Source organism: Nerophis lumbriciformis, linkage group LG21 (genome assembly GCF_033978685.3).
Source record: "Nerophis lumbriciformis linkage group LG21, RoL_Nlum_v2.1, whole genome shotgun sequence".
In the NCBI taxonomy this organism is placed as follows: domain Eukaryota; kingdom Metazoa; phylum Chordata; class Actinopteri; order Syngnathiformes; family Syngnathidae; genus Nerophis; species Nerophis lumbriciformis.
This window is the reverse complement of record NC_084568.2, coordinates 44,152,501-44,177,500: the sequence shown is the minus strand read 5'-3', so window position 1 is coordinate 44,177,500 and position 25,000 is coordinate 44,152,501. Positions and strand designations below refer to the sequence as shown.

At 34.3% G+C, this 25,000-nt stretch overlaps 1 protein-coding gene and 1 long non-coding RNA gene across 6 annotated transcripts in view; both read right to left on the bottom strand.

The window, feature by feature from the left end:
* Positions 1-11,014: 11,014 nt before the first annotated feature.
* The window catches only part of trit1 (tRNA isopentenyltransferase 1), a 54,392-nt gene continuing 40,406 nt past the window's right edge, over positions 11,015-25,000 (bottom strand). For 2 of the 5 annotated variants that reach the window (XM_072915622.1, XM_072915621.1), the window contains exons 9-11: positions 17,894-18,003; positions 14,761-14,878; positions 13,650-14,620 (exon numbers count right to left, since the gene is read on the bottom strand). In XM_072915622.1, coding sequence (XP_072771723.1) covers positions 14,223-14,620; positions 14,761-14,878; positions 17,894-18,003 — 626 coding nt within the window. In that variant the 3' untranslated portion in view covers positions 13,650-14,222. Of the gene's footprint in view, positions 11,214-13,649; positions 14,621-14,760; positions 14,879-17,893; positions 18,004-25,000 lie in introns of those variants that run through there. The other 3 variants (XM_072915624.1, XM_072915623.1, XM_072915620.1) reach the window with 3 other exon arrangements.
* LOC133620770 (uncharacterized) lies at positions 11,692-13,201 on the bottom strand. The gene is made up of 2 exons (XR_009817561.2): positions 12,210-13,201; positions 11,692-12,106 (listed from the first exon to the last, which is right to left on the bottom strand). It is a non-coding gene; the product is annotated as an uncharacterized lncRNA (long non-coding RNA).

Genomic DNA, 25,000 nt, shown 5'->3' with positions numbered 1-25,000 from the left:
ATGGCAAACTCTGGGTGGATGTTGTCATGGCCAGAGGATTTGCCTGGCTTGAGTTTGCTCAAGGCCTGACTGAGTTTCTCTGCTGTGAATTCTCCCGAGAGGTTGGAATCGACACTGGCTACTCCCGAGATGCCAGACACCTCACGCGATATCAGTCGGGCAAAGACTTTGTCAGCATCCGGGAAGCGGCCGTTCTTCAGGAGATGGGATGCAATGGCATTTGCTGTGACTGGGCAGCTGTGGGGTGTTGTATTTCTGCCTGTGAGCTGGTTGATGGTCTGCCACGCCTTGCGACTAGAATGGGTGAAGTCGATTGATTCGACGACTTCTGTCCATCTGGTTCTGCAAGTGATATCCAGCTTCTGGAGCAGTGCTACTGCAGTCAAGTCCACCTCTTCTCTGGAGCGAGCCCTCTGGTGGTCACACAGAAGGTGGCTGCATTCCTCGTCCCAATCCGAGATGTAATTCCTGTTATAGCCCCGTGGAATGGTCTTCTTTGCCGCACCCAGGAGGACCTGGCAGCAGGCTGAATAGGCCGCATTCAGATCGGCTGTGTCTGGGTCTGGCAGGCCAGCTGACCTTCTTTCAGTCTCCTCAGCATACGACTCCCAGTTGGTCTTTCGGAAGTTCCATCGCTTGACGGGTTTCCCTGGTACCGGTTCCACCAGTGCTGGGACTTTAATGATGGATGGTCGGTGATGTGATTGGGGAAACCTATCAAGGATGCGTCTCTCCGGTTTCATACATACATAATGTTGAAACAACATGCTTTTTGACAACGTTTATTCAATGTTGGGTTCTGACATTGATTTGATCATTGAAATTTGGTCATTTCCCAACATATATTCTACAACACAAATGTAAGGTTGAAACAACATGCTTTGTAGACGTTTATTCAATGTTGCGTTGTCAGTTTAATTTGACCATTTGTAATATTAGGACCATCAGTGCTAAATATTATAAACTTATCACTTTCCTCTGGCACTGTTCCCCTAGCATTCAAGAAAGCGGTTATTCATCCTCTGCTCAAAAGACCTAACCTTGATCCTGACCTCATGGTAAACTACCGACCGGTGTCCCACCTTCCCTTTATCTCGAAAATCCTCGAACAAATAGTCGCACAGCAGCTAAATGAACACTTAGTGTCTAACAATCTCTGTGAACCTTTTCAATCCGGTTTCAGGGCAAATCACTCTACGGAGACAGCCCTCGCAAAAATGACTAATGATCTACTGCTAACCATGGATGTCATCTATGTTGCTGCTTCTTCATCTTAGCGCTGCTTTCCATACCGTCCATCATAATATTTTATTAGAGCGTATCAAAACACGTATTGTTATGTCAGACTTAGCCTTGTCGTGGTTTAACTCTTATCTTACTGACAGGATGCAGTGCGTCTCCCATAATAATGTGACCTCGGACTATGTTAAGGTAACGTGCGGAGTTCCTCAGGGTTCGGTTCTTGGCCCTGCACTCTTTAGCATCTACATGATGCCGCTAGGCGACATCATACGCAAATACGGTGTTAGCTTTCATTGTTATGCTGATGACAGCCAACTCTACATGCCCCTAAAGCTGACCAACACGCCGGATTGTAGTCAGCTGGAGGCGTGTCTTAATGAAATTAAACAATGGATGTCCGCTAACTTCTTGCAACTCAACGCCAAGAAAACGGAAATGCTGATTATCGGTCCTGCTAGACACCCACATTTTTTTTTTTTTTTCATGTTAAGGTGGTATTATTTAATAATACCACCTTAACATGTGACTTAAACAGTGACACAAAGTGACTCAGTAGGTATATATATATATATATATATATATATATATATATATATATATATATATATATATATATATATATATATATATAAAAATAAATTTAAAAAAAAAAAGATATATATATATATATATATATATATGAAATTATTAACTATGAAAATATGACACTTATAATTGATGATTCAGACTATGCCGGAATTAACTTACCATGGTCAAGCCTAATTAAGAGCACAAAAATGGATGACTATAAATATTGATATATGAAAAAATATACATGTAGTCAATTTACATTCAATTAAATATGAAGACATTTTTTTTTCAAAGCAACTTGACTAAATATGTAAATATTTCTATTTTAAATCTTTGAAAATGTGCCAATAAAAATAGTGCCACATTTAAATTGAATTCATTTAACAGATGTGCTATTCATAAAATCATTTATATTTTTGTACATTTTAATAAAAAATGTATTCATTATGAATACCGATTATAGTGCAGTTAATTTTCAATAAATTAATATTTTGAAGACTTGAAAGATTGTTTGTCAATTGTGCTGTATTTTAAGTAAAGAAAAGATTCATGCATGTCATCTACCAAAATAAAAAAAACAACAACAAAAATCACACTAGTGATGGGCTTCTTTATTTATGCATGAAAACCAATCATAATCCTTCTATCCCCTCATGAGCAAAGTGCTGGTGCACCTTTCTCGCCACTAGAGGGCAGCAAAAGCCAGCTTTACGTGAGGCCTGCAATAGAAAACTATCAGGAAGTTGTTTCATGTTCAGGATGGTTTCAAAAGTACGTTTTTTTAGATTCTACTTCATATTTGTGGAAACAAGAAGTAGTTCTTCCATGAAAAGTACACACAAGTTCTTTACTGTGACGTACATCTCCTACACGCACTGGGTCAATGATGTAATGACGTCATATCAGAACAATGATGTAATGACGTCATATCAGAACAATGATGTAATGACGTCATATCAGAACAATGATGTAATGACGTCATATCAAAACAATGATGTAATGACGTCATATCAGAACAATGACGTCACATCAGAACAATGATGTAATGACGTCATATCAGAACAATGATGTAATGACGTCATATCAGAACAATGACGTCATATCAGAACAATGATGTAATGACGTCATATCAGAACAATGATATATCAGAACAATGATGTAATGACGTCATATCAGAACAATGATGTAATGACGTCATATCAGAACAATGATGTAATGACGTCATATCAGAACAATGATATCATATCAGAACAATGACGTAATGACGTCATATCAGAACAATGACGTCATATCAGAACAATGATGTAATGACGTCATATCAGAACAATGATGTCACATCAGAACAATGATGTAATGACGTCATATCATCTCTCCACTTCCTACATTTGACTTTAGGGCTCACACGCAACTTGCAGTAAAAGCATCATGAAAGGCAAACTATTGTGTGATTGCCTGAATGAGTCTTTTATGAATGTTAGTGTATAATTGCTGCGGCTATTAGCAAGACCATGATGCTGCTGTTATTATCTTATTGCACAAGAAGTGCTTGCTAGCAGGATATTGTTATGTTTTATTTCGTGGAGGCACTTCTATTTGACAAATGTTGATTTTCATGCTGACACCAACAACATGTTGGACCTCCTTTAAGACCAAACATATTCATACATTTGGATTGGCACCAACACTAAACTTTAATGTCACTTGACTTCATCAAATGTGCGCCGCAATAAGAAATGGAGCAAAAGCCATGAAATGCCAACCACATCTGGTTAGAGTTGGCCTGATACCAATACTTTGGTACCGCTACCAAAATGTATTTTTATAAATAAAGGGGACCACAAAAAATGTCATTATTGTAACAACAAATGAAACATATGTTTATTATTGTCATTTAGTCCTTAAATCAAATACTAGACAACTTGTCTTTTAGTAGTAAGTAAACAAACAAAGACTCCTAATTAGTCGTATGCAGTAACATATTGTGTCATTTATACACCTATTATTTTCTACACATTATGAGGGACAAACTGTAAAAATTGATCATTAATCTACTTGTTCATTTACTGTTAATATCTGCTTATTTTCTCTTTTAACATGTTCTATCTACACTTCTGTTCAAATGTAATAATCACTTATTCTTCTCTTCTTTGATACTTGACATTAGTTTTGGATGATACCACACATTTAGGTATGGATGTGATACCAAGTAGTTACAGGATCATACATTGGTCATATTCAAAGTCCTCATGTGTCCAGGGACATATTTACTGACTTTATAAACATAATATGAATTTTTTAAAAATGAAAAAATATGTTGTGTACTCTTGTACTTGGTATCATTACAGTGGATGTCAGGTGTAGATCCACCCATGGCATTTGTTTACATTGTGACGGCGGTGAGCTATTGTATCCTCCTACGGTGTGTAGTGAAGCATGTTTAGATATTCATCGTCCTATAAAAAATGAAAAATTATATATATATATATATATATATATATATATATATATATATATATATACTGTATATATATAAAAACATAGTCTCAGTAGTGAATGGGTTACACGCCGCAGCTCCGGGCACCGCCCACTCGGACCTCATTTGCATAACAGGCGGGAAGCTGAGACTCTTTGTTGCTGGCCAAAAAAAACCTCGCACAAAACACTGCACTGGCGGGAAAAACGCCGGCGTCCCACCCACCCACGACAAAGGCACCGCCTCTTTTTGTCACACACACACACACACACACACAAAAGTGTGGTGAAGTTACTAATATCATGTCTCTGGTTATTGTTTTAGTAGAAGTTGTACTATTATTGCAAGTACTAATATCATGTCTGTGGTTATTGTTATTGTCAGCAGGTGGACATTGTTGGAGATTGGATGCTCACATGTCAGCCTGCAGGCTTCTGCGTTTTCTTGTCTCGCCGAGGCCAGATGGTGGAGAATGTTTAGTCCAATGGGATTAGTGATTAGGATTAGGTCGGACTTGAAATGACCTGGACACACAGTCACTACTATCCGTCTGATAGGCATTACATTATTAGTAGTAGTATTATAATTATTATTATTTAAAGGTCACAATCATTATGAAAGACATGACATGGATGATTATTTTTTGCATTCTCAATATGAAATAAATGCGATCAAAAGTCTGCTTACTGTGGAGCCCCTGGGAGACCTTCCATTCTGCCTATAGAACCCCTAAAAACATGTAAGTATATATGTAGTATCTAGTAACATTCATAATAACATGTAATATATACATGATGTAAGTATATATGTCATATAGTAACATTCATAAAAACATGTAATATATACATGATGTAAGTATATATGTCATGTAGTAACATTCATAATAACATGTCATATATACATGATGTAAGTATATATGTCATGTAGTAACATTCATAATAACATGTAATATATACATGATGTAAGTATATATGTCATGTAGTAACATTCATAATAACATGTAATATATACATGATGTAAGTATATATGTCATGTAGTAACATTCATAATAACATGTAATATATACATGATGTAAGTATATATGTAGTATCTAGTAACATTCATAATAACATGTAATATATACATGATGTAAGTATATATGTCATGTAGTAACATTCATAACAACATGTAATATATACATGATGTAAGTATATATGTCATGTAGTAACATTCATAATAACATGTCATATATACATGATGTAAGTATATATGTCATGTAGTAACATTCATAATAACATGTAATATATACATGATGTAAGTATATATGTCATGTAGTAACATTCATAATAACATGTAATATATACATGATGTAAGTATATATGTCATGTAGTAACATTCATAATAACATGTAATATATACATGATGTAAGTATATATGTCATGTAGTAACATTCATAATAACATGTAATATATACATGAAGTATATATGTCATGTAGTAACATTCATAATAACATGTAATATATACATGATGTAAGTATATATGTCATGTAGTAACATTCATAATAACATGTAATATATACATGATGTAAGTATATATGTCATGTAGTAACATTCATAATAACATGTAATATATACATGATGTAAGTATATATGTCATGTAGTAACATTCATAATAACATGTAATATATACATGATGTAAGTATATATGTCATGTAGTAACATTCATAATAACATGTAATATATACATGATGTAAGTATATATGTCATGTAGTAACATTCATAATAACATGTAATATACACATGATGTAAGTTTATATGTAGTATCTAGTAACATTCATAATAACATGTAATATATATACATGATGTAGGTATATATGTAGTATCTAGTAACATTTATAATAACATGTAATATTTACATCTTTTGATCATTTGAAGCACACATGGTGCATTCATTTAAAAATGCATCACAACGTTTCCTCTTCATCACTTCATCAGGGGCCGGCGTGGCACAGTTGGGAGAGTGTCCTTGAGCAAGACACTTCACCCTTGCTCCTGATGGGTGGTGGTTAGTGTGTGTGAATGGGTGAATGTGGAAAGAGTGTCAAAGTGATTTGAGTACCTAGAAAAGCGCTATACAAGTATAAGCCATTTACATTTACCATCACTTCATGAGCGCCAACAAATATGAGAAAACATCACTTACTGTACAAGGTCGGCTGTCATTAGGATGTTCATATATTCCCATTTAGATGAAGAATGACTCATAATCCTCGGAGGAACAAGCACTTTTCGTGTTGTTCTCGCAGAGCTCTGTGTCCTATATGGCGGTCAAAGTGTCCCAACTTGTCAGATTATAGTCTCAGCCATCTACTTTCCAGGTGAGAGGCATGATTTAGGATCTAGAATACACTTACAGGGAGCAGGGAAGCAAAGAAACAGCAAACCACTCGATGATGTAAACATTGGGACACACAGAAGTGATCACTATAAATACTTTGTCTGTGTTAGAGCTTACAATAGCAATATCATTAATACTTGTTTATATTTATAATAACAATATCATTAATAATTGTTCATATTTATAATAACAATATCACTAATACTTGTTCATATTTATAATAACAATATCACTAATACTTGTTCATATTTATAATAACAATATCACTAATACTTGTTCATATTTATAATAACAATATCACTAATACTTGTTAATATTTATAATAACAATATCACTAATACTTGTTCATATTTATAATAACAATATCATTAATAATTGTTAATATTTATAATAACAATATCACTAATACTTGTTCATATTTATAATAATATGACTAATACTTGTTAATATTTATAATAACAATATCACTAATACTTGTTCATATTTATAACGATATCACTAATACTTGTTAATATTTATAATAGCAATATCACTAATACTTGTTAATATTTATAACAGCAATATCACTAATACTTGTTCATATTTATAATAACAATATGACTAATACTTGTTAATATTTATAACAATATGACTAATACTTGTTAATATTTATAATAACAATATCACTAATACTTGTTAATATTTATAACAGCAATATCACTAATACTTGTTAATATTTATAATAACAATATGACTAATACTTGTTCATATTTATAATAACAATATCACTAATACTTGTTAATATTTATAATAACAATATCACTAATACTTGTTCATATTTATAATAACAATATCACTAATACTTGTTAATATTTATAATAACAATATCACTAATACTTGTTCATATTTATAATAACAATATCATTAATAATTGTTAATATTTATAATAACAATATCACTAATACTTGTTCATATTTATAATAATATGACTAATACTTGTTAATATTTATAATAACAATATCACTAATACTTGTTCATATTTATAACGATATCACTAATACTTGTTAATATTTATAATAGCAATATCACTAATACTTGTTAATATTTATAACAGCAATATCACTAATACTTGTTCATATTTATAATAACAATATGACTAATACTTGTTAATATTTATAACAATATGACTAATACTTGTTAATATTTATAATAACAATATCACTAATACTTGTTAATATTTATAACAGCAATATCACTAATACTTGTTAATATTTATAATAACAATATCACTAATACTTGTTAATATTTATAATAACAATATCACTAATACTTGTTAATATTTATAATAACAATATCACTAATACTTGTTCATATTTATAATAACAATATCACTAATACTTGTTCATATTTATAATAACAATATGACTAATACTTGTTCATATTTATAATAACAATATCACTAATACTTGTTAATATTTATAATAGCAATATCACTAATACTTGTTAATATTTATAATAATATCACTAATACTTGCTAATATTTATAATAACAATATCATTAATACTTGTTAATATTTATAATAACAATATCACTAATACTTGTTAATATTTATAATAACAATATCACTAATACTTGTTAATATTAATAATAATATCATTAATACTTGTTAATATTTATAATAGCAATATCACTAATACTTGTTAATATTTATAATAACACTATCACTAATACTTGTTAATATTTATAATATCACTAATACTTGCTAATATTTATAATAACAATATCATTAATACTTGTTAATATTTATAACAATATGACTAATACTTGTTAATATTTATAACAATATGACTAATACTTGTTAATATTTATAATAACAATATCACTAATACTTGTTAATATTAATAATAACAATATCACTAATACTTGTTAATATTTATAATAACAATATCACTAATACTTGTTAATATTTATAATAACAATATCACTAATACTTGTTAATATTTATAATAACAATATCACTAATACTTGTTAATATTTATAATAACAATATCGCTAACACTTGTTAATATTTAGATTAACAATATCACTAATACTTGTTAATATTTATAATAATATCACTAATACTTGTTAATATTCTACTCTATTAATACTCTCATTGGCTCTGCTGTAAGCAGACTTTTATTTACGTTTATTTATAATTAAAAAAATCCACGTGTCGTGTCTCTCATAAAACTCCAAAAAAAGCTCATTTCCCCTTCAGTTGTCAGAGAAGTGATGGCGGAGGCTCTGAATGTTAGCACATGTTCAAACTAAGTCCAGAATACAAAAGATGTTCAAACTAAGTCCATGCGGAGTTAGAATACAAAAGATGTTCAAACTAAGTCCATGAATACAAAAGATGTTCAAACTAAGTCCATGCGGAGTTAGAATACAAAAGATGTTCAAACTAAGTCCATGCGGAGTTAGAATACAAAAGATGTTCAAACTAAGTCCATGCGGAGTTAGAATACAAAAGATGTTCAAACTAAGTCCATGCAGAGTTAGAATACAAAAGATGTTCAAACTAAGTCCATGCGGAGTTAGAATACAAAAGATGTTCAAACTAAGTCCATGCGGAGTTAGAATACAAAAGATGTTCAAACTAAGTCCATGCGGAGTTAGAATACAAAAGATGTTCAAACTAAGTCCATGCAGAGTTAGAATACAAAAGATGTTCAAACTAAGTCCATGCAGAGTTAGAATACAAAAGATGTTCAAACTAAGTCCATGCGGAGTTAGAATACAAAAGATGTTCAAACTAAGTCCATGCAGAGTTAGAATACAAAAGATGTTCAAACTAAGTCCATGCGGAGTTAGAATACAAAAGATGTTCAAACTAAGTCCATGCAGAGTTAGAATACAAAAGATGTTCAAACTAAGTCCATGCGGAGTTAGAATACAAAAGATGTTCAAACTAAGTCCATGCGGAGTTAGAATACAAAAGATGTTCAAACTAAGTCCATGCGGAGTTAGAATACAAAAGATGTTCAAACTAAGTCCATGCGGAGTTAGAATACAAAAGATGTTCAAACTAAGTCCATGCGGAGTTAGAATACAAAAGATGTTCAAACTAAGTCCATGCGGAGTTAGAATACAAAAGATGTTCAAACTAAGTCCATGCAGAGTTAGAATACAAAAGATGTTCAAACTAAGTCCATGCGGAGTTAGAATACAAAAGATGTTCAAACTAAGTCCATGCGGAGTTAGAATACAAAAGATGTTCAAACTAAGTCCATGCGGAGTTAGAATACAAAAGATGTTCAAACTAAGTCCATGCAGAGTTAGAATACAAAAGATGTTCAAACTAAGTCCATGCAGAGTTAGAATACAAAAGATGTTCAAACTAAGTCCATGCGGAGTTAGAATACAAAAGATGTTCAAACTAAGTCCATGCAGAGTTAGAATACAAAAGATGTTCAAACTAAGTCCATGCGGAGTTAGAATACAAAAGATGTTCAAACTAAGTCCATGCAGAGTTAGAATACAAAAGATGTTCAAACTAAGTCCATGCGGAGTTAGAATACAAAAGATGTTCAAACTAAGTCCATGCGGAGTTAGAATACAAAAGATGTTCAAACTAAGTCCATGCGGAGTTAGAATACAAAAGATGTTCAAACTAAGTCCATGCGGAGTTAGAATACAAAAGATGTTCAAACTAAGTCCATGCGGAGTTAGAATACAAAAGATGTTCAAACTAAGTCCATGCGGAGTTAGAATACAAAAGATGTTCAAACTAAGTCCATGCGGAGTTAGAATACAAAAGATGTTCAAACTAAGTCCATGCGGAGTTAGAATACAAAAGATGTTCAAACTAAGTCCATGCAGAGTTAGAATACAAAAGATGTTCAAACTAAGTCCATGCGGAGTTAGAATACAAAAGATGTTCAAACTAAGTCCATGCGGAGTTAGAATACAAAAGATGTTCAAACTAAGTCCATGCGGAGTTAGAATACAAAAGATGTTCAAACTAAGTCCATGCAGAGTTAGAATACAAAAGATGTTCAAACTAAGTCCATGCGGAGTTAGAATACAAAAGATGTTCAAACTAAGTCCATGCGGAGTTAGAATACAAAAGATGTTCAAACTAAGTCCATGCAGAGTTAGAATACAAAAGATGTTCAAACTAAGTCCATGCGGAGTTAGAATACAAAAGTACTCAGTTCAGGACTTTTTCAGAATACGAGCAGCTAATCGTTGGGCTTTCGGCTAGGAGCCTCCTCGCCACTAGTTGGCGTAGTAAATGTTTCTCTCTGCCTTCTGGATCTATAAGTTCCTGTGGAAGTGTGTTTCCACCACATCAGGTACTTTATACAAAGCAGGCTGATGACGTATGGAGGAGTGCTTTAGTGTATTTCTACATGTCAATAAACGGACAATATTAGGTCACAGTTCTGAAATACAGAGCAATAATATACAAAACCATACCATGTCAAAAAGATCAAATCATCAAAAGTCAGGTTTTGCTAAGCAATGTCCAGAGTCGTCCTCTCTGGAAATGAGCAATTCATCAGGTCCCTTTTGGTCCATTTTATCTGTAAATAACAATATATAAAGAATACATGTCAGTGCTTATATGTAAATAACAATATATAAAGAATACATGTCAGTGCATATATGTAAATAACAATATATAAAGAATACATGTCAGTGCTTATATGTAAATAACAATAAATAAAGAATACATGTCAGTGCTTATATGTAAATAACAATATATAAAGAATACATGTCAGTGCATATATGTAAATAACAATATATAAAGAATACATGTCAGTGCTTATATGTAAATAACAATATATAAAGAATACATGTCAGTGCATATATGTAAATAACAATATATAAAGAATACATGTCAGTGCATATATGTAAATAACAATATATAAAGAATACATGTCAGTGCTTATATGTCAATAACAATATATAAAGAATACATGTCAGTGCATATATGTAAATAACAATATATAAAGAATACATGTCAGTGCTTATATGTAAATAACAGTATATGAATCAGAATCTGAATCAGAATACCTTTATTGTCATTGTATGGGAACAATGAAAGTGGACAGCAATCCAGCTCAGTGCTTTTAAAACAACCTACATAAAATAGTCTTGAGACAACAAACAATAATAAAAAAACGTAAAAACATAATAAAATGTTAAAAACATATTGCACAGAGGTAAGCAAGGTAATAAAGTGGTGAGTGTTCAGGTACGTGCAGAGTTTAGGGCAATAACAGCTCTAGGATAGAAACTGTTTTTCAGTCTATTTGTCCTTGCTTTGATGCTCTTATAGCGCCTCCCTGAGGGCAACACTTCAAGCCAGTGGTGACCTGGGTGGGATGAGTCCCTGAGGATGCTGCAGTGGCTCTTATACAGCTCCTCTAGAGATGTAAGATGATGTCATTTCTTTCTCTCTGCCAGCGTGCAGCTAGGAAAGCACACGGAGATACCGTAGGTCAGTATTGAGTCAACGGACAGGAGCAGGTTATCAGCCACATCTATTTTCCTCAGCCTTCTCAGTCTTTGCTGACCTTTTTTCTGGAGTGCAGTGGTGTTGCTTTTCCAGGTCATGTTGCTTGAGATGCTCACGCCCAGGAACTTGCACTCTGAGACCCTTTCCACCTCCTCTCCCATGATGTAGACGGCTGGATGGGATCAGGGATTTTGTTTCCTGAAATCAACAATCAGCTCCTTGGTCTTTGTGGGGTTGAGAATGAGGTTCTTTTTGGCATAGTGGTCTGCCAGTGCCTTCACCTCTTCTCTATAGTCAGTCTCCTCCCCTTCTGTGATGAGCCCCATCACTGGAGTCGCATCCGCAAATTTGATGATGGAATTGCTGGGATGGATGGGAATACAGTCACAGGTGTAAAGACTGAAGAGCAAGGGGCTGAAAACACAGCCCTGTGGGGTGCTGACGCTGAGGGTTGAGGAAAGATGGTGTCCGACCTTCACTCTCTGAGGGCGGTCCGTTAGAAAGTCCTTGATCCAGTAACAGTTCGACCTTCACTCTCTGAGGGAGGTCCGTTAGAAAGTCCTTGATCCAGTAACAGTCCGACCTTCACTCTCTAAGGGCGGTCCGTTAGAAAGTCCTTGATCCAGTAACAGTTCGACCTTCACTCTCTGAGGGCGGTCCGTTAGAAAGTCCTTGATCCAGAAACAGTCCGACCTTCACTCTCTGAGGGCGGTCCGTTAGAAAGTCCTTGATCCAGTAACAGTTCGACCTTCACTCTCTGAGGGAGGTCCGTTAGAAAGTCCTTGATCCAGTAACAGTTCGACCTTCAGTCTCTGAGGGCGGTCCGTTAGAAAGTCCTTGATCCAGTAACAGTTCGACCTTCACTCTCTGAGGGCGGTCCGTTAGAAAGTCCTTGATCCAGTAACAGTTCGACCTTCACTCTCTGAGGGCGGTCCGTTAGAAAGTCCTTGATCCAGTAACAGTCGACCTTCACTCTCTGAGGGCGGTCCGTTAGAAAGTCCTTGATCCAGTAACAGTTCGACCTTCACTCTCTGAGGGCGGTCCGTTAGAAAGTCCTTGATCCAGTAACAGTTCGACCTTCACTCTCTGAGGGCGGTCCGTTAGAAAGTCCTTGATCCAGTAACAGTTCGACCTTCAGTCTCTGAGGGCGGTCCGTTAGAAAGTCCTTGATCCAGTAACAGTTCGACCTTCACTCTCTGAGGGCGGTCCGTTAGAAAGTCCTTGATCCAGTAACAGTTCGACCTTCACTCTCTGAGGGCGGTCCGTTAGAAAGTCCTTGATCCAGTAACAGTCGACCTTCACTCTCTGAGGGCGGTTCGTTAGAAAGTCCTTGATCCAGTAACAGTTCGACCTTCACTCTCTGAGGGCGGTCCGTTAGAAAGTCCTTGATCCAGTAACAGTTCGACCTTCACTCTCTGAGGGCGGTCCGTTAGAAAGTCCTTGATCCAGTAACAGTTCGACCTTCACTCTCTGAGGGCGGTCCGTTAGAAAGTCCTTGATCCAGTAACAGTTCGACCTTCACTCTCTGAGGGCGGTCCGTTAGAAAGTCCTTGATCCAGTAACAGTTCGACCTTCACTCTCTGAGGGCGGTCCGTTAGAAAGTCCTTGATCCAGTAACAGTCGACCTTCACTCTCTGAGGGCGGTCCGTTAGAAAGTCCTTGATCCAGTAACAGTTCGACCTTCACTCTCTGAGGGCGGTCCGTTAGAAAGTCCTTGATCCAGTAACAGTTCGACCTTCACTCTCTGAGGGCGGTCCGTTAGAAAGTCCTTGATCCAGTAACAGTTCGACCTTCACTCTCTGAGGGCGGTCCGTTAGAAAGTCCTTGATCCAGTAACAGTCGACCTTCACTCTCTGAGGGCGGTCCGTTAGAAAGTCCTTGATCCAGTAACAGTTCGACCTTCACTCTCTGAGGGCGGTCCGTTAGAAAGTCCTTGATCCAGTAACAGATGTGTTGAGACAGGCCTTTAAACAATCCACTTTCATTGACAACCTGGTCTGGTGAAGATAAGGTCCTTTTTTTAATGTGCCAGCAGAAGACTTGGTGCTTGTTTCCATGTGCCAGCAGCTTGCTAGTGTGTGGAGAGTTTTGTTTCACTCTCAACATCTGACGGAGGAACTGATGGAGGAACTGTTGGAGGAACTGAAGGAGGAACTGAAAGAGGAACTGAAGGAGGAACTGTTTGAGGAACTGTTGGAGGAACTGAAGGAGGAACTGTTGGAGGAACTGTTGGAGGAACTGAAGGAGGAACTGTTGGAGGAACTGAAGGAGGAACTGAAAGAGGAACTGAAGGAGGAACTGTTTGAGGAACTGTTGGAGGAACTGAAGGAGGAACTGTTGGAGGAACTGTTGGAGGAACTGAAGGAGGAACTGAAGGAGGAACTGAAGGCTTACTCTGAGACTCCTTGCATTCACTTGTTCTCTTCTTCTTCCTCACCTGGAAGTGATGCTTCTTGGACTTGAGGTGAGCTGCAGGCAGAGATACACATCATGCTGACTTCACAAACACAATGGAAATGGTTACTGTAGCACAGTGTGTGTGTGTGTGTGTGTGTGTGTGTGTGTGTGTGTGTGTGTGTGTGTGTGTGTGTGTGTGTGTGTGGTCTCACCGGCCCACTCCAGGTCTCCGATGATGACTTTGTGGCACAGGTGGCAGATGTGGTGGCTGCGTGTGTTTCTTGGCTCCGCCCCCTGCATCCTGACGGCGTTGACCGCGGGCTGCTCACGCTGAGGAAAATAAACACGTAAAAATAAAAAAGGCTCAAAAGCATTTTATTGGAAATTTGAATTGCTTATTTCAGTCAGTCAGTCAGAAGCCCAAATAAGGGAAAATGAGTCTGCATTGCAAACTCCTAAATAATAATAATAGGAAGACTTGCAATGATTTCAAACAAATAATGAAAATGTATTACTGTTTTTTAATAAGGGAAAACAAGTTTAATACTACAAACTAACAACATCAAACAAGTTTAATACTACAAACTAACAACATCAAACAAGTTTAATACTACAAACTAACAACATAAAACAAGTTTAATACTACAAACTAACAACATCAAACAAGTTTAATACTACAAACTAACAACATCAAACAAGTTTAATACTACAAACTAACAACATAAAACAAGTTTAATACTACAAACTAACAACATCAAACAAGTTTAATACTACAAACTAACAACATAAAACAAGTTTAATACTACAAACTAACAACATAAAACAAGTTTAATACTACAAACTAACAACATAAAACAAGTTTAATACTACAAACTAACAACATAAAACAAGTTTAATACTACAAACTAACAACATCAAACAAGTTTAATACTACAAACTAACAACATAAAACAAGTTTAATACTACAAACTAACAACATAATTTGGTATACTTTTAGACATTGTTGAAATATATTTCATATTTATATTCTTATTAGACAATCCAAATCACTTTCAGGAATGGGTACAAAATAGTCATGTATACAAATATATATACACACTATATTGCCAAAAGTATTTGGCCAGCCATCCAAATGATGAGAATCACTAATCACTAATCACTAATCACTAATCACAGGTGTATCAACTCAAGCACTTAGGCATGGAGACTGTTTCTGTGAAAGAATGGGCCGCGCTCAGTGATTTCCAGCATGGAACTGTCATAGGATGCCACCTGTGCAACAAATACAGTCCTGACATTTCCTCGCTCCTAAATATTCCAAAGTCAACTTTATTATAAGACAAGTGAAGAGTTTGGGAACAACAGCAACTCAGCCAGCAAGTGGTAGGCCACGTAAACGGACAGAGAGGTCAGCATAGTGCAAAGACTTTCTGCACAGTCACTTGCTACACAGCTCCAAACTTCATGTCACCTTCCAATTAGCCCACATCCAGTACGCAGAGAGCTTTATGGAATGGGTTTCCATGGCTGAGCAGCTGCATCTAAGACATACATCACCAAGTCCAAAGCAAAGCGTGGGATGCAGTGGTGTAAAGCACGTCACCACTGGACTCTAGAACAGTGGAGACGCCTTCTCTGGACTGATGAATCACACTTTTCCATCTGGCAATCTGATGGACCAGTCTGGGTTTGGAGGTTGCCAGGAGAACGCTACATTTCGGACTGCACTGTGCCGAGTGTGAAATTTGGTGGAGGAGGAATTATGGTGTGGGGTTGTTTTTCAGGAGTTAGTTCCAGTGAAAGGAACTTTGAATGCTCCAGGATACCAAAACATTTTGGACAATTCCATGCTCCCAACCTTGTGGGAACAGTTTGGAGCGGGCCCCTTCCTCTTCCAACATGACTGTGCACCAGTGCACAAAGCAAGGGCCATAAAGACATGGATGACAGAGTCTGGTGTGGATGGACTTGACTGGCCTGCACAGAGTCCTGACCTGAACCCGATAGAACACCTTTGGGATGATTTAGAACAGAGACTGAGAGCCAGGCCTTCTCCACCAACATCAGTGTGTGACCTCACCAATGCACTTTTGGAAGAATGGTGGGAAATTGCTATAAACACACTCTGCAACCTTGTAGACAGCCTTCCAGAAGATATAAACACACTCTGCAACCTTGTGGACAGCCTTCCCAGAAGATATAAACACACTCTGCAACCTTGTGGACAGCCTTCCAGAAGATATAAACACACTCTGCAACCTTGTGGACAGCCTTCCCAGAAGATATAAACACACTCTGCAACCTTGTGGACAGCCTTCCCAGAAGATATAAACACACTCTGCAACCTTGTGGACAGCCTTCCAGAAGATATAAACACACTCTGCAACCTTGTGGACAGCCTTCCCAGAAGAGTTGAAGCTGTAATAGCTGCAAAAGGTCATATTAAAGTTAAAGTTAAAGTTAAAGTACCAATGATTGTCACACACACACTAGGTGTGGCGAGATTATTCTCAGCATTTGACCCATCACCCTTGATCACCCCCTGGGAGGTGAGGGGAGCAGTGGGCAGCAGCGGTGGCCGCGCCCGGGAATCATTTTGGTGATTTAACCCCCAATTCCAACCCTTGATACTGAGTGCCAAGCAGGGAGGTAATGGGTCCCATTTTTATAGTCTTTGGTATGACTCGGCCGGGGTTTGAACTCACAACCTACCGATCTCAGGGCGGACACTCTAACCACTAGGCCACTGAGTATTGAAGCCTATGGGTTAGGAATGGGATGGCACTTCAACTTCATATGTCAGTCAAGGCAGGTGGCCAAATACTTTTGGCAATATATATATATATATATATATATGTATATATATATATATATATATATATATATATATATATATATATATATATATATATATATATATATATACGTATATATATATATATATATATATATATATATATAGCCAAAAAAAAATTCTGGAAAGAAAAAAATTAATTAGAAAATATATAAATTCTGCCTTTTTTTATTTTATTCTAAATATATATTTAAATTATTAAAATACACACATTTTCTCAGATTTTTGTATTGCATTGTTTAAAAAAAAGACTTTACCAATCATTTTTGGAAACAAAAAACCTTTCTTAGGGTTTTTTTAGACCGTGATCACATCAAGGAAAAATAAATCAATGACAAATGAATGGACATACTCTTGTGTGTGTGGTGTGGAAAAGGAAGAATTGACATACTGTGGTGGTGTGGAAAAGGAAGAATGGGCATACTGTGGTGGTGTGGAAAAGGCAGCTAATGTGGGAGAAAGAGAGAAGGTATCCAGAAGAGAAGCCACACCTTGCGGAGACTGTCCACTATCTGCAGTGCAGGCTTCACCACCGTCTCCTCCCATCTTGACACATCCGTCACATCCAGGCCGTACACTGATGGCACACACTCTCCGGGTCCTACACACACACGCGCACACACGCACACACGCACACGCACACACACACACACACACACACACACACACACACACAGGTCAATATAGTGGATGCAGCAAGTAGACGTGCATAAAGAAGAGTGATCAATGTGCATCATAAACAAAGTCATGCCTTTGATTAGTCATCTGGTAATATTACTGATCTGATTAGTCATCTGGTAATATTAGTGATCTGAAAAGTCTTTGATTAGTCATCTGGTAATATTAGTGATCTGACAAGTCTTTGATTAGTCATCTGGTAATATTATTGATCTGATTAGTCATCTGGTAATATTACTGATCTGACAAGCTGTTAGGAAAGGAGCAAGGCCTTTCAAGGAGGCAGTTATGGCACCCTCATAGTATATATAGTACCTGATAGTATATATGTGACTGTCTTATGCTGATAGTATATATATGACTGTATTATGATGATAGTATATATGTGACTGTATTATGATGATAGTATATATGTGACTGTATTATGCTGATAGTATATATGTGACTGTATTATGCTGATAGTATATATGTGACTGTATTATGATGATAGTATATATGTGACTGTATTATGATGATAGTATATATGTGACTGTCTTATGCTGATAGTATATATGTGACTGTATTATGCTGATAGTATATATGTGACTGTATTATGATGATAGTATATATGTGACTGTATTATGATGATAGTATATATGTGACTGTATTATGATGATAGTATATATGTGACTGTCTTATGCTGATAGTATATATGTGACTGTATTATGCTGATAGTATATATGTGACTGTATTATGATGATAGTATATATGTGACTGTATTATGATGATAGTATATATGTGACTGTATTATGATGATAGTATATATGTGACTGTCTTATGCTGATAGTATATATGTGACTGTATTATGATGATAGTATATATATGACTGTATTATGCTGATAGTATATATGTGACTGTATTATGATGATAGTATATATGTGACTGTCTTATGCTGATAGTATATATATGACTGTATTATGATGATAGTATATATGTGACTGTATTATGCTGATAGTATATATGTGACTGTATTATGCTGATAGTATATATGTGACTGTATTATGCTGATAGTATATATGTGACTGTATTATGATGATAGTATATATGTGACTGTATTATGCTGATAGTATATATGTAACTGTATTATGATGATAGTATATATGTGACTGTATTATGATGATAGTATATATATGACTGTATTATGATGATAGTATATATGTGACTGTATTATGATGATAGTATATATGTGACTGTATTATGATGATAGTATATATGTGACTGTATTATGATGATAGTATATATATGACTGTCTTATGCTGATAGTATATATGTGACTGTATTATGATGATAGTATATATGTGACTGTATTATGCTGATAGTATATATGTGACTGTCTTATGCTGATAGTATATATGTGACTGTATTATGCTGATAGTATATATGTGACTGTATTATGATGATAGTATATATGTGACTGTATTATGATGATAGTATATATGTGACTGTATTATGATGATAGTATATATGTGACTGTCTTATGCTGATAGTATATATGTGACTGTATTATGATGATAGTATATATATGACTGTATTATGCTGATAGTATATATGTGACTGTATTATGATGATAGTATATATGTGACTGTATTATGATGATAGTATATATGTGACTGTATTATGCTGATAGTATATATGTGACTGTCTTATGCTGATAGTATATATATGACTGTCTTATGCTGATAGTATATATATGACTGTATTATGATGATAGTATATATGTGACTGTATTATGCTGATAGTATATATGTGACTGTATTATGATGATAGTATATATGTGACTGTATTATGATGATAGTATATATGTGACTGTATTATGATGATAGTATATATGTGACTGTATTATGCTGATAGTATATATGTGACTGTATTATGCTGATAGTATATATGTGACTGTCTTATGCTGATAGTATATATGTGACTATATTATGCTGATAGTATATATATGACTGTATTATGATGATAGTATATATGTGACTGTATTATGATGATAGTATATATGTGACTGTATTATGATGATAGTATATATGTGACTATTATGCTGATAGTATATATGTGACTGTATTATGCTGATAGTATATATGTGACTGTATTATGCTGATAGTATATATATGACTGTATTATGCTGATAGTATATATGTGACTGTATTATGATGATAGTATATATGTGACTGTATTATGATGATAGTATATATGTGACTGTATTATGCTGATAGTATATATGTGACTGTATTATGCTGATAGTATATATGTGACTGTATTATGCTGATAGTATATATATGACTGTATTATGCTGATAGTATATATGTGACTGTATTATGCTGATAGTATATATGTGACTGTCTTATGCTGATAGTATATATGTGACTGTATTATGATGATAGTATATATGTGACTGTCTTATGCTGATAGTATATATGTGACTGTATTATGATGATAGTATATATATGACTGTATTATGCTGATAGTATATATGTGACTGTATTATGATGATAGTATATATGTGACTGTATTATGCTGATAGTATATATGTGACTGTATTATGCTGATAGTATATATGTGACTGTATTATGATGATAGTATATATGTGACTGTATTATGCTGATAGTATATATGTAACTGTATTATGATGATAGTATATATGTGACTGTATTATGATGATAGTATATATATGACTGTATTATGATGATAGTATATATGTGACTGTATTATGATGATAGTATATATGTGACTGTATTATGATGATAGTATATATGTGACTGTATTATGATGATAGTATATATATGACTGTCTTATGCTGATAGTATATATGTGACTGTATTATGATGATAGTATATATGTGACTGTATTATGCTGATAGTATATATGTGACTGTCTTATGCTGATAGTATATATGTGACTGTATTATGCTGATAGTATATATGTGACTGTATTATGATGATAGTATATATGTGACTGTATTATGATGATAGTATATATGTGACTGTATTATGATGATAGTATATATGTGACTGTCTTATGCTGATAGTATATATGTGACTGTATTATGATGATAGTATATATATGACTGTATTATGCTGATAGTATATATGTGACTGTATTATGATGATAGTATATATGTGACTGTCTTATGCTGATAGTATATATATGACTGTCTTATGCTGATAGTATATATATGACTGTATTATGATGATAGTATATATGTGACTGTATTATGCTGATAGTATATATGTGACTGTATTATGATGATAGTATATATGTGACTGTATTATGATGATAGTATATATGTGACTGTATTATGATGATAGTATATATGTGACTGTATTATGATGATAGTATATATGTGACTGTATTATGCTGATAGTATATATGTGACTGTATTATGCTGATAGTATATATGTGACTGTCTTATGCTGATAGTATATATGTGACTATATTATGCTGATAGTATATATATGACTGTATTATGATGATAGTATATATGTGACTGTATTATGATGATAGTATATATGTGACTGTATTATGATGATAGTATATATGTGACTATTATGCTGATAGTATATATGTGACTGTATTATGCTGATAGTATATATGTGACTGTATTATGCTGATAGTATATATATGACTGTATTATGCTGATAGTATATATGTGACTGTATTATGATGATAGTATATATGTGACTGTATTATGATGATAGTATATATGTGACTGTATTATGCTGATAGTATATATGTGACTGTATTATGCTGATAGTATATATGTGACTGTATTATGCTGATAGTATATATATGACTGTATTATGCTGATAGTATATATGTGACTGTATTATGCTGATAGTATATATGTGACTGTCTTATGCTGATAGTATATATGTGACTGTATTATGATGATAGTATATATGTGACTGTCTTATGCTGATAGTATATATGTGACTGTATTATGATGATAGTATATATATGACTGTATTATGCTGATAGTATATATGTGACTGTATTATGATGATAGTATATATGTGACTGTATTATGATGATAGTATATATGTGACTGTATTATGCTGATAGTATATATGTGACTGTCTTATGCTGATAGTATATATATGACTGTCTTATGCTGATAGTATATATATGACTGTATTATGATGATAGTATATATGTGACTGTATTATGCTGATAGTATATATGTGACTGTATTATGATGATAGTATATATGTGACTGTATTATGCTGATAGTATATATGTGACTGTCTTATGCTGATAGTATATATGTGACTATATTATGCTGATAGTATATATATGACTGTATTATGATGATAGTATATATGTGACTGTATTATGCTGATAGTATATATGTGACTGTCTTATGCTGATAGTATATATATGACTGTATTATGATGATAGTATATATGTGACTGTATTATGATGATAGTATATATGTGACTGTATTATGCTGATAGTATATATGTGACTGTATTATGATGATAGTATATATGTGACTGTATTATGATGATAGTATATATGTGACTGTATTATGATGATAGTATATATTTGTACCATGAATTGATTAACGTGGAGCCCGACTTAAACAAGCGTAAAAACTTATTGGGGTGTTACCATTTAGTGGTCAATTGTACTGTAGTGTTTCATATCATGTATTCTCTTCCTTTGCAATCTACTAATAAAAGTTTCAATCAATCAATCAATCAATGGCAAGTCATTTGCAGTGTACTGCCACAGGTGGTGTAAAAGTGTATTACACCGCTGCAGCCCATATGGATTACAGCAGATATCAACAATGAAGACACACTGGCTTCTTGTATCCTCCTAACAGTGTGTAGTGAAGCATGTTCAGCTATTTCTCGTCCTCCAGTGATAATGATACTAAGTTTATGGAGGCAAGGATTGCTGACTGGAAGCAACTTTGCACTGCAGAGGGACGTTAGCGGCTAGCGAGGACACTGCAGTGTGTTGAGGACGAGGTGGTTTACGTGTCGCTGACAAATGTGCAATCAACATGCATTTCCATGCTATGACAACAGTATCAATGCTATGACAACAGTCTTAATGCTACGACAACAGTATTAATGCTATGACAACAGTATTAATGCTATGACAACAGTATTATTGCTATGACAACAGTATTAATGCTATGACAACAGTATTATTGCTATGACAACAGTATTAGTGCTATGACAACAGTATTAGTGCTATGACAACAGTATTAGTGCTATGACAACAGTATTATTGCTATGACAACAGTATTAGTGCTATGACAACAGTATTAATGCTATGACAACAGTATTATTGCTATGACAACAGTATTAGTGCTATGACAACAGTATTAGTGCTATGACAACAGTATTAATGCTATGACAACAGTATTATTGCTATGACAACAGTATTAGTGCTATGACAACAGTATTAGTGCTATGACAACAGTATTAATGCTATGACAACAGTATTATTGCTATGACAACAGTATTAGTGCTATGACATCAGTATTAGTGCTATGACAACAGTATTAATGCTATGACAACAGTATTAGTGCTATGACAACAGTATCAATGCTATGACAACAGTATCAATGCTATGACAACAGTATTAGTGCTATGACAACAGTATTAGTGCTATGACAAAAGTATCAATGCTATGACAACAGTATTAGTGCTATGACAACAGTATTAGTGCTATGACAACAGTATTAACGCTATGACAACAGTATCAATGCTATGACAACAGTATTAGTGCTATGACAACAGTATCAATGCTATGACAACAGTATCAGTGCTATGACAACCGTATTTGTGCTATGACAACAGTATCAGTGCTATGACAACAGTATCAGTGCTATGACAACAGTATTAATGCTATGACAACAGTATTAGTGCTATGACAACAGTATTAGTGCTATGACAACAGTATCAATGCTATGACAACAGTATCAGTGCTATGACAACAGTATTAGTGCTATGACAACAGTATTAACGCTATGACAACAGTATCAATGCTATGACAACAGTATTAATGCTATGACAACAGTATTAATGCTATGACAACAGTATTATTGCTATGACAACAGTATTAATGCTATGACAACAGTATTAGTGCTATGACAACAGTATTATTGCTATGACAACAGTATTAATGTTATGACAACAGTATTAATGCTATGACAACAGTACTATTGCTATGACAACAGTATCAATGCTATGACAACAGTATCAATGCTATGACAACAGTATCAATGCTATGACAACAGTATTAATGCTATGACAACAGTATTAATGCTATGACAACAGTATTAATGCTATGACAACAGTATTAATGCTATGACAACAGTATTAATGCTATGACAACAGTATTATTGCTATGATAACAGTATCAATGCTATGACAACAGTATTATTGCTATGACAACAGTATTATTGCTATGACAACAGTATTAATGCTATGACAACAGTATTAGTGCTATGACAACAGTATTAGTGCTATGACAACAGTATTAATGCTATGGTAACAGTATTAGTGCTATGACAACAGTATTAATGCTATGACAACAGTATTAATGCTATGACAACAGTATTAATGCTATGACAACAGTATTAGTGCTATGACAACAGTATTAGTGCTATGACAACAGTATCAATGCTATGACAACAGTATTAGTGCTATGACAACAGTATTAGTGCTATGACAACAGTATTAACGCTATGACAACAGTATCAATGCTATGACAACAGTATTAATGCTATGACAACAGTATTAATGCTATGACAACAGTATTATTGCTATGACAACAGTATTAATATTATGACAACAGTATTAATGCTATGACAACAGTATTAGTGCTATGACAACAGTATTATTGCTATGACAACAGTATTAATG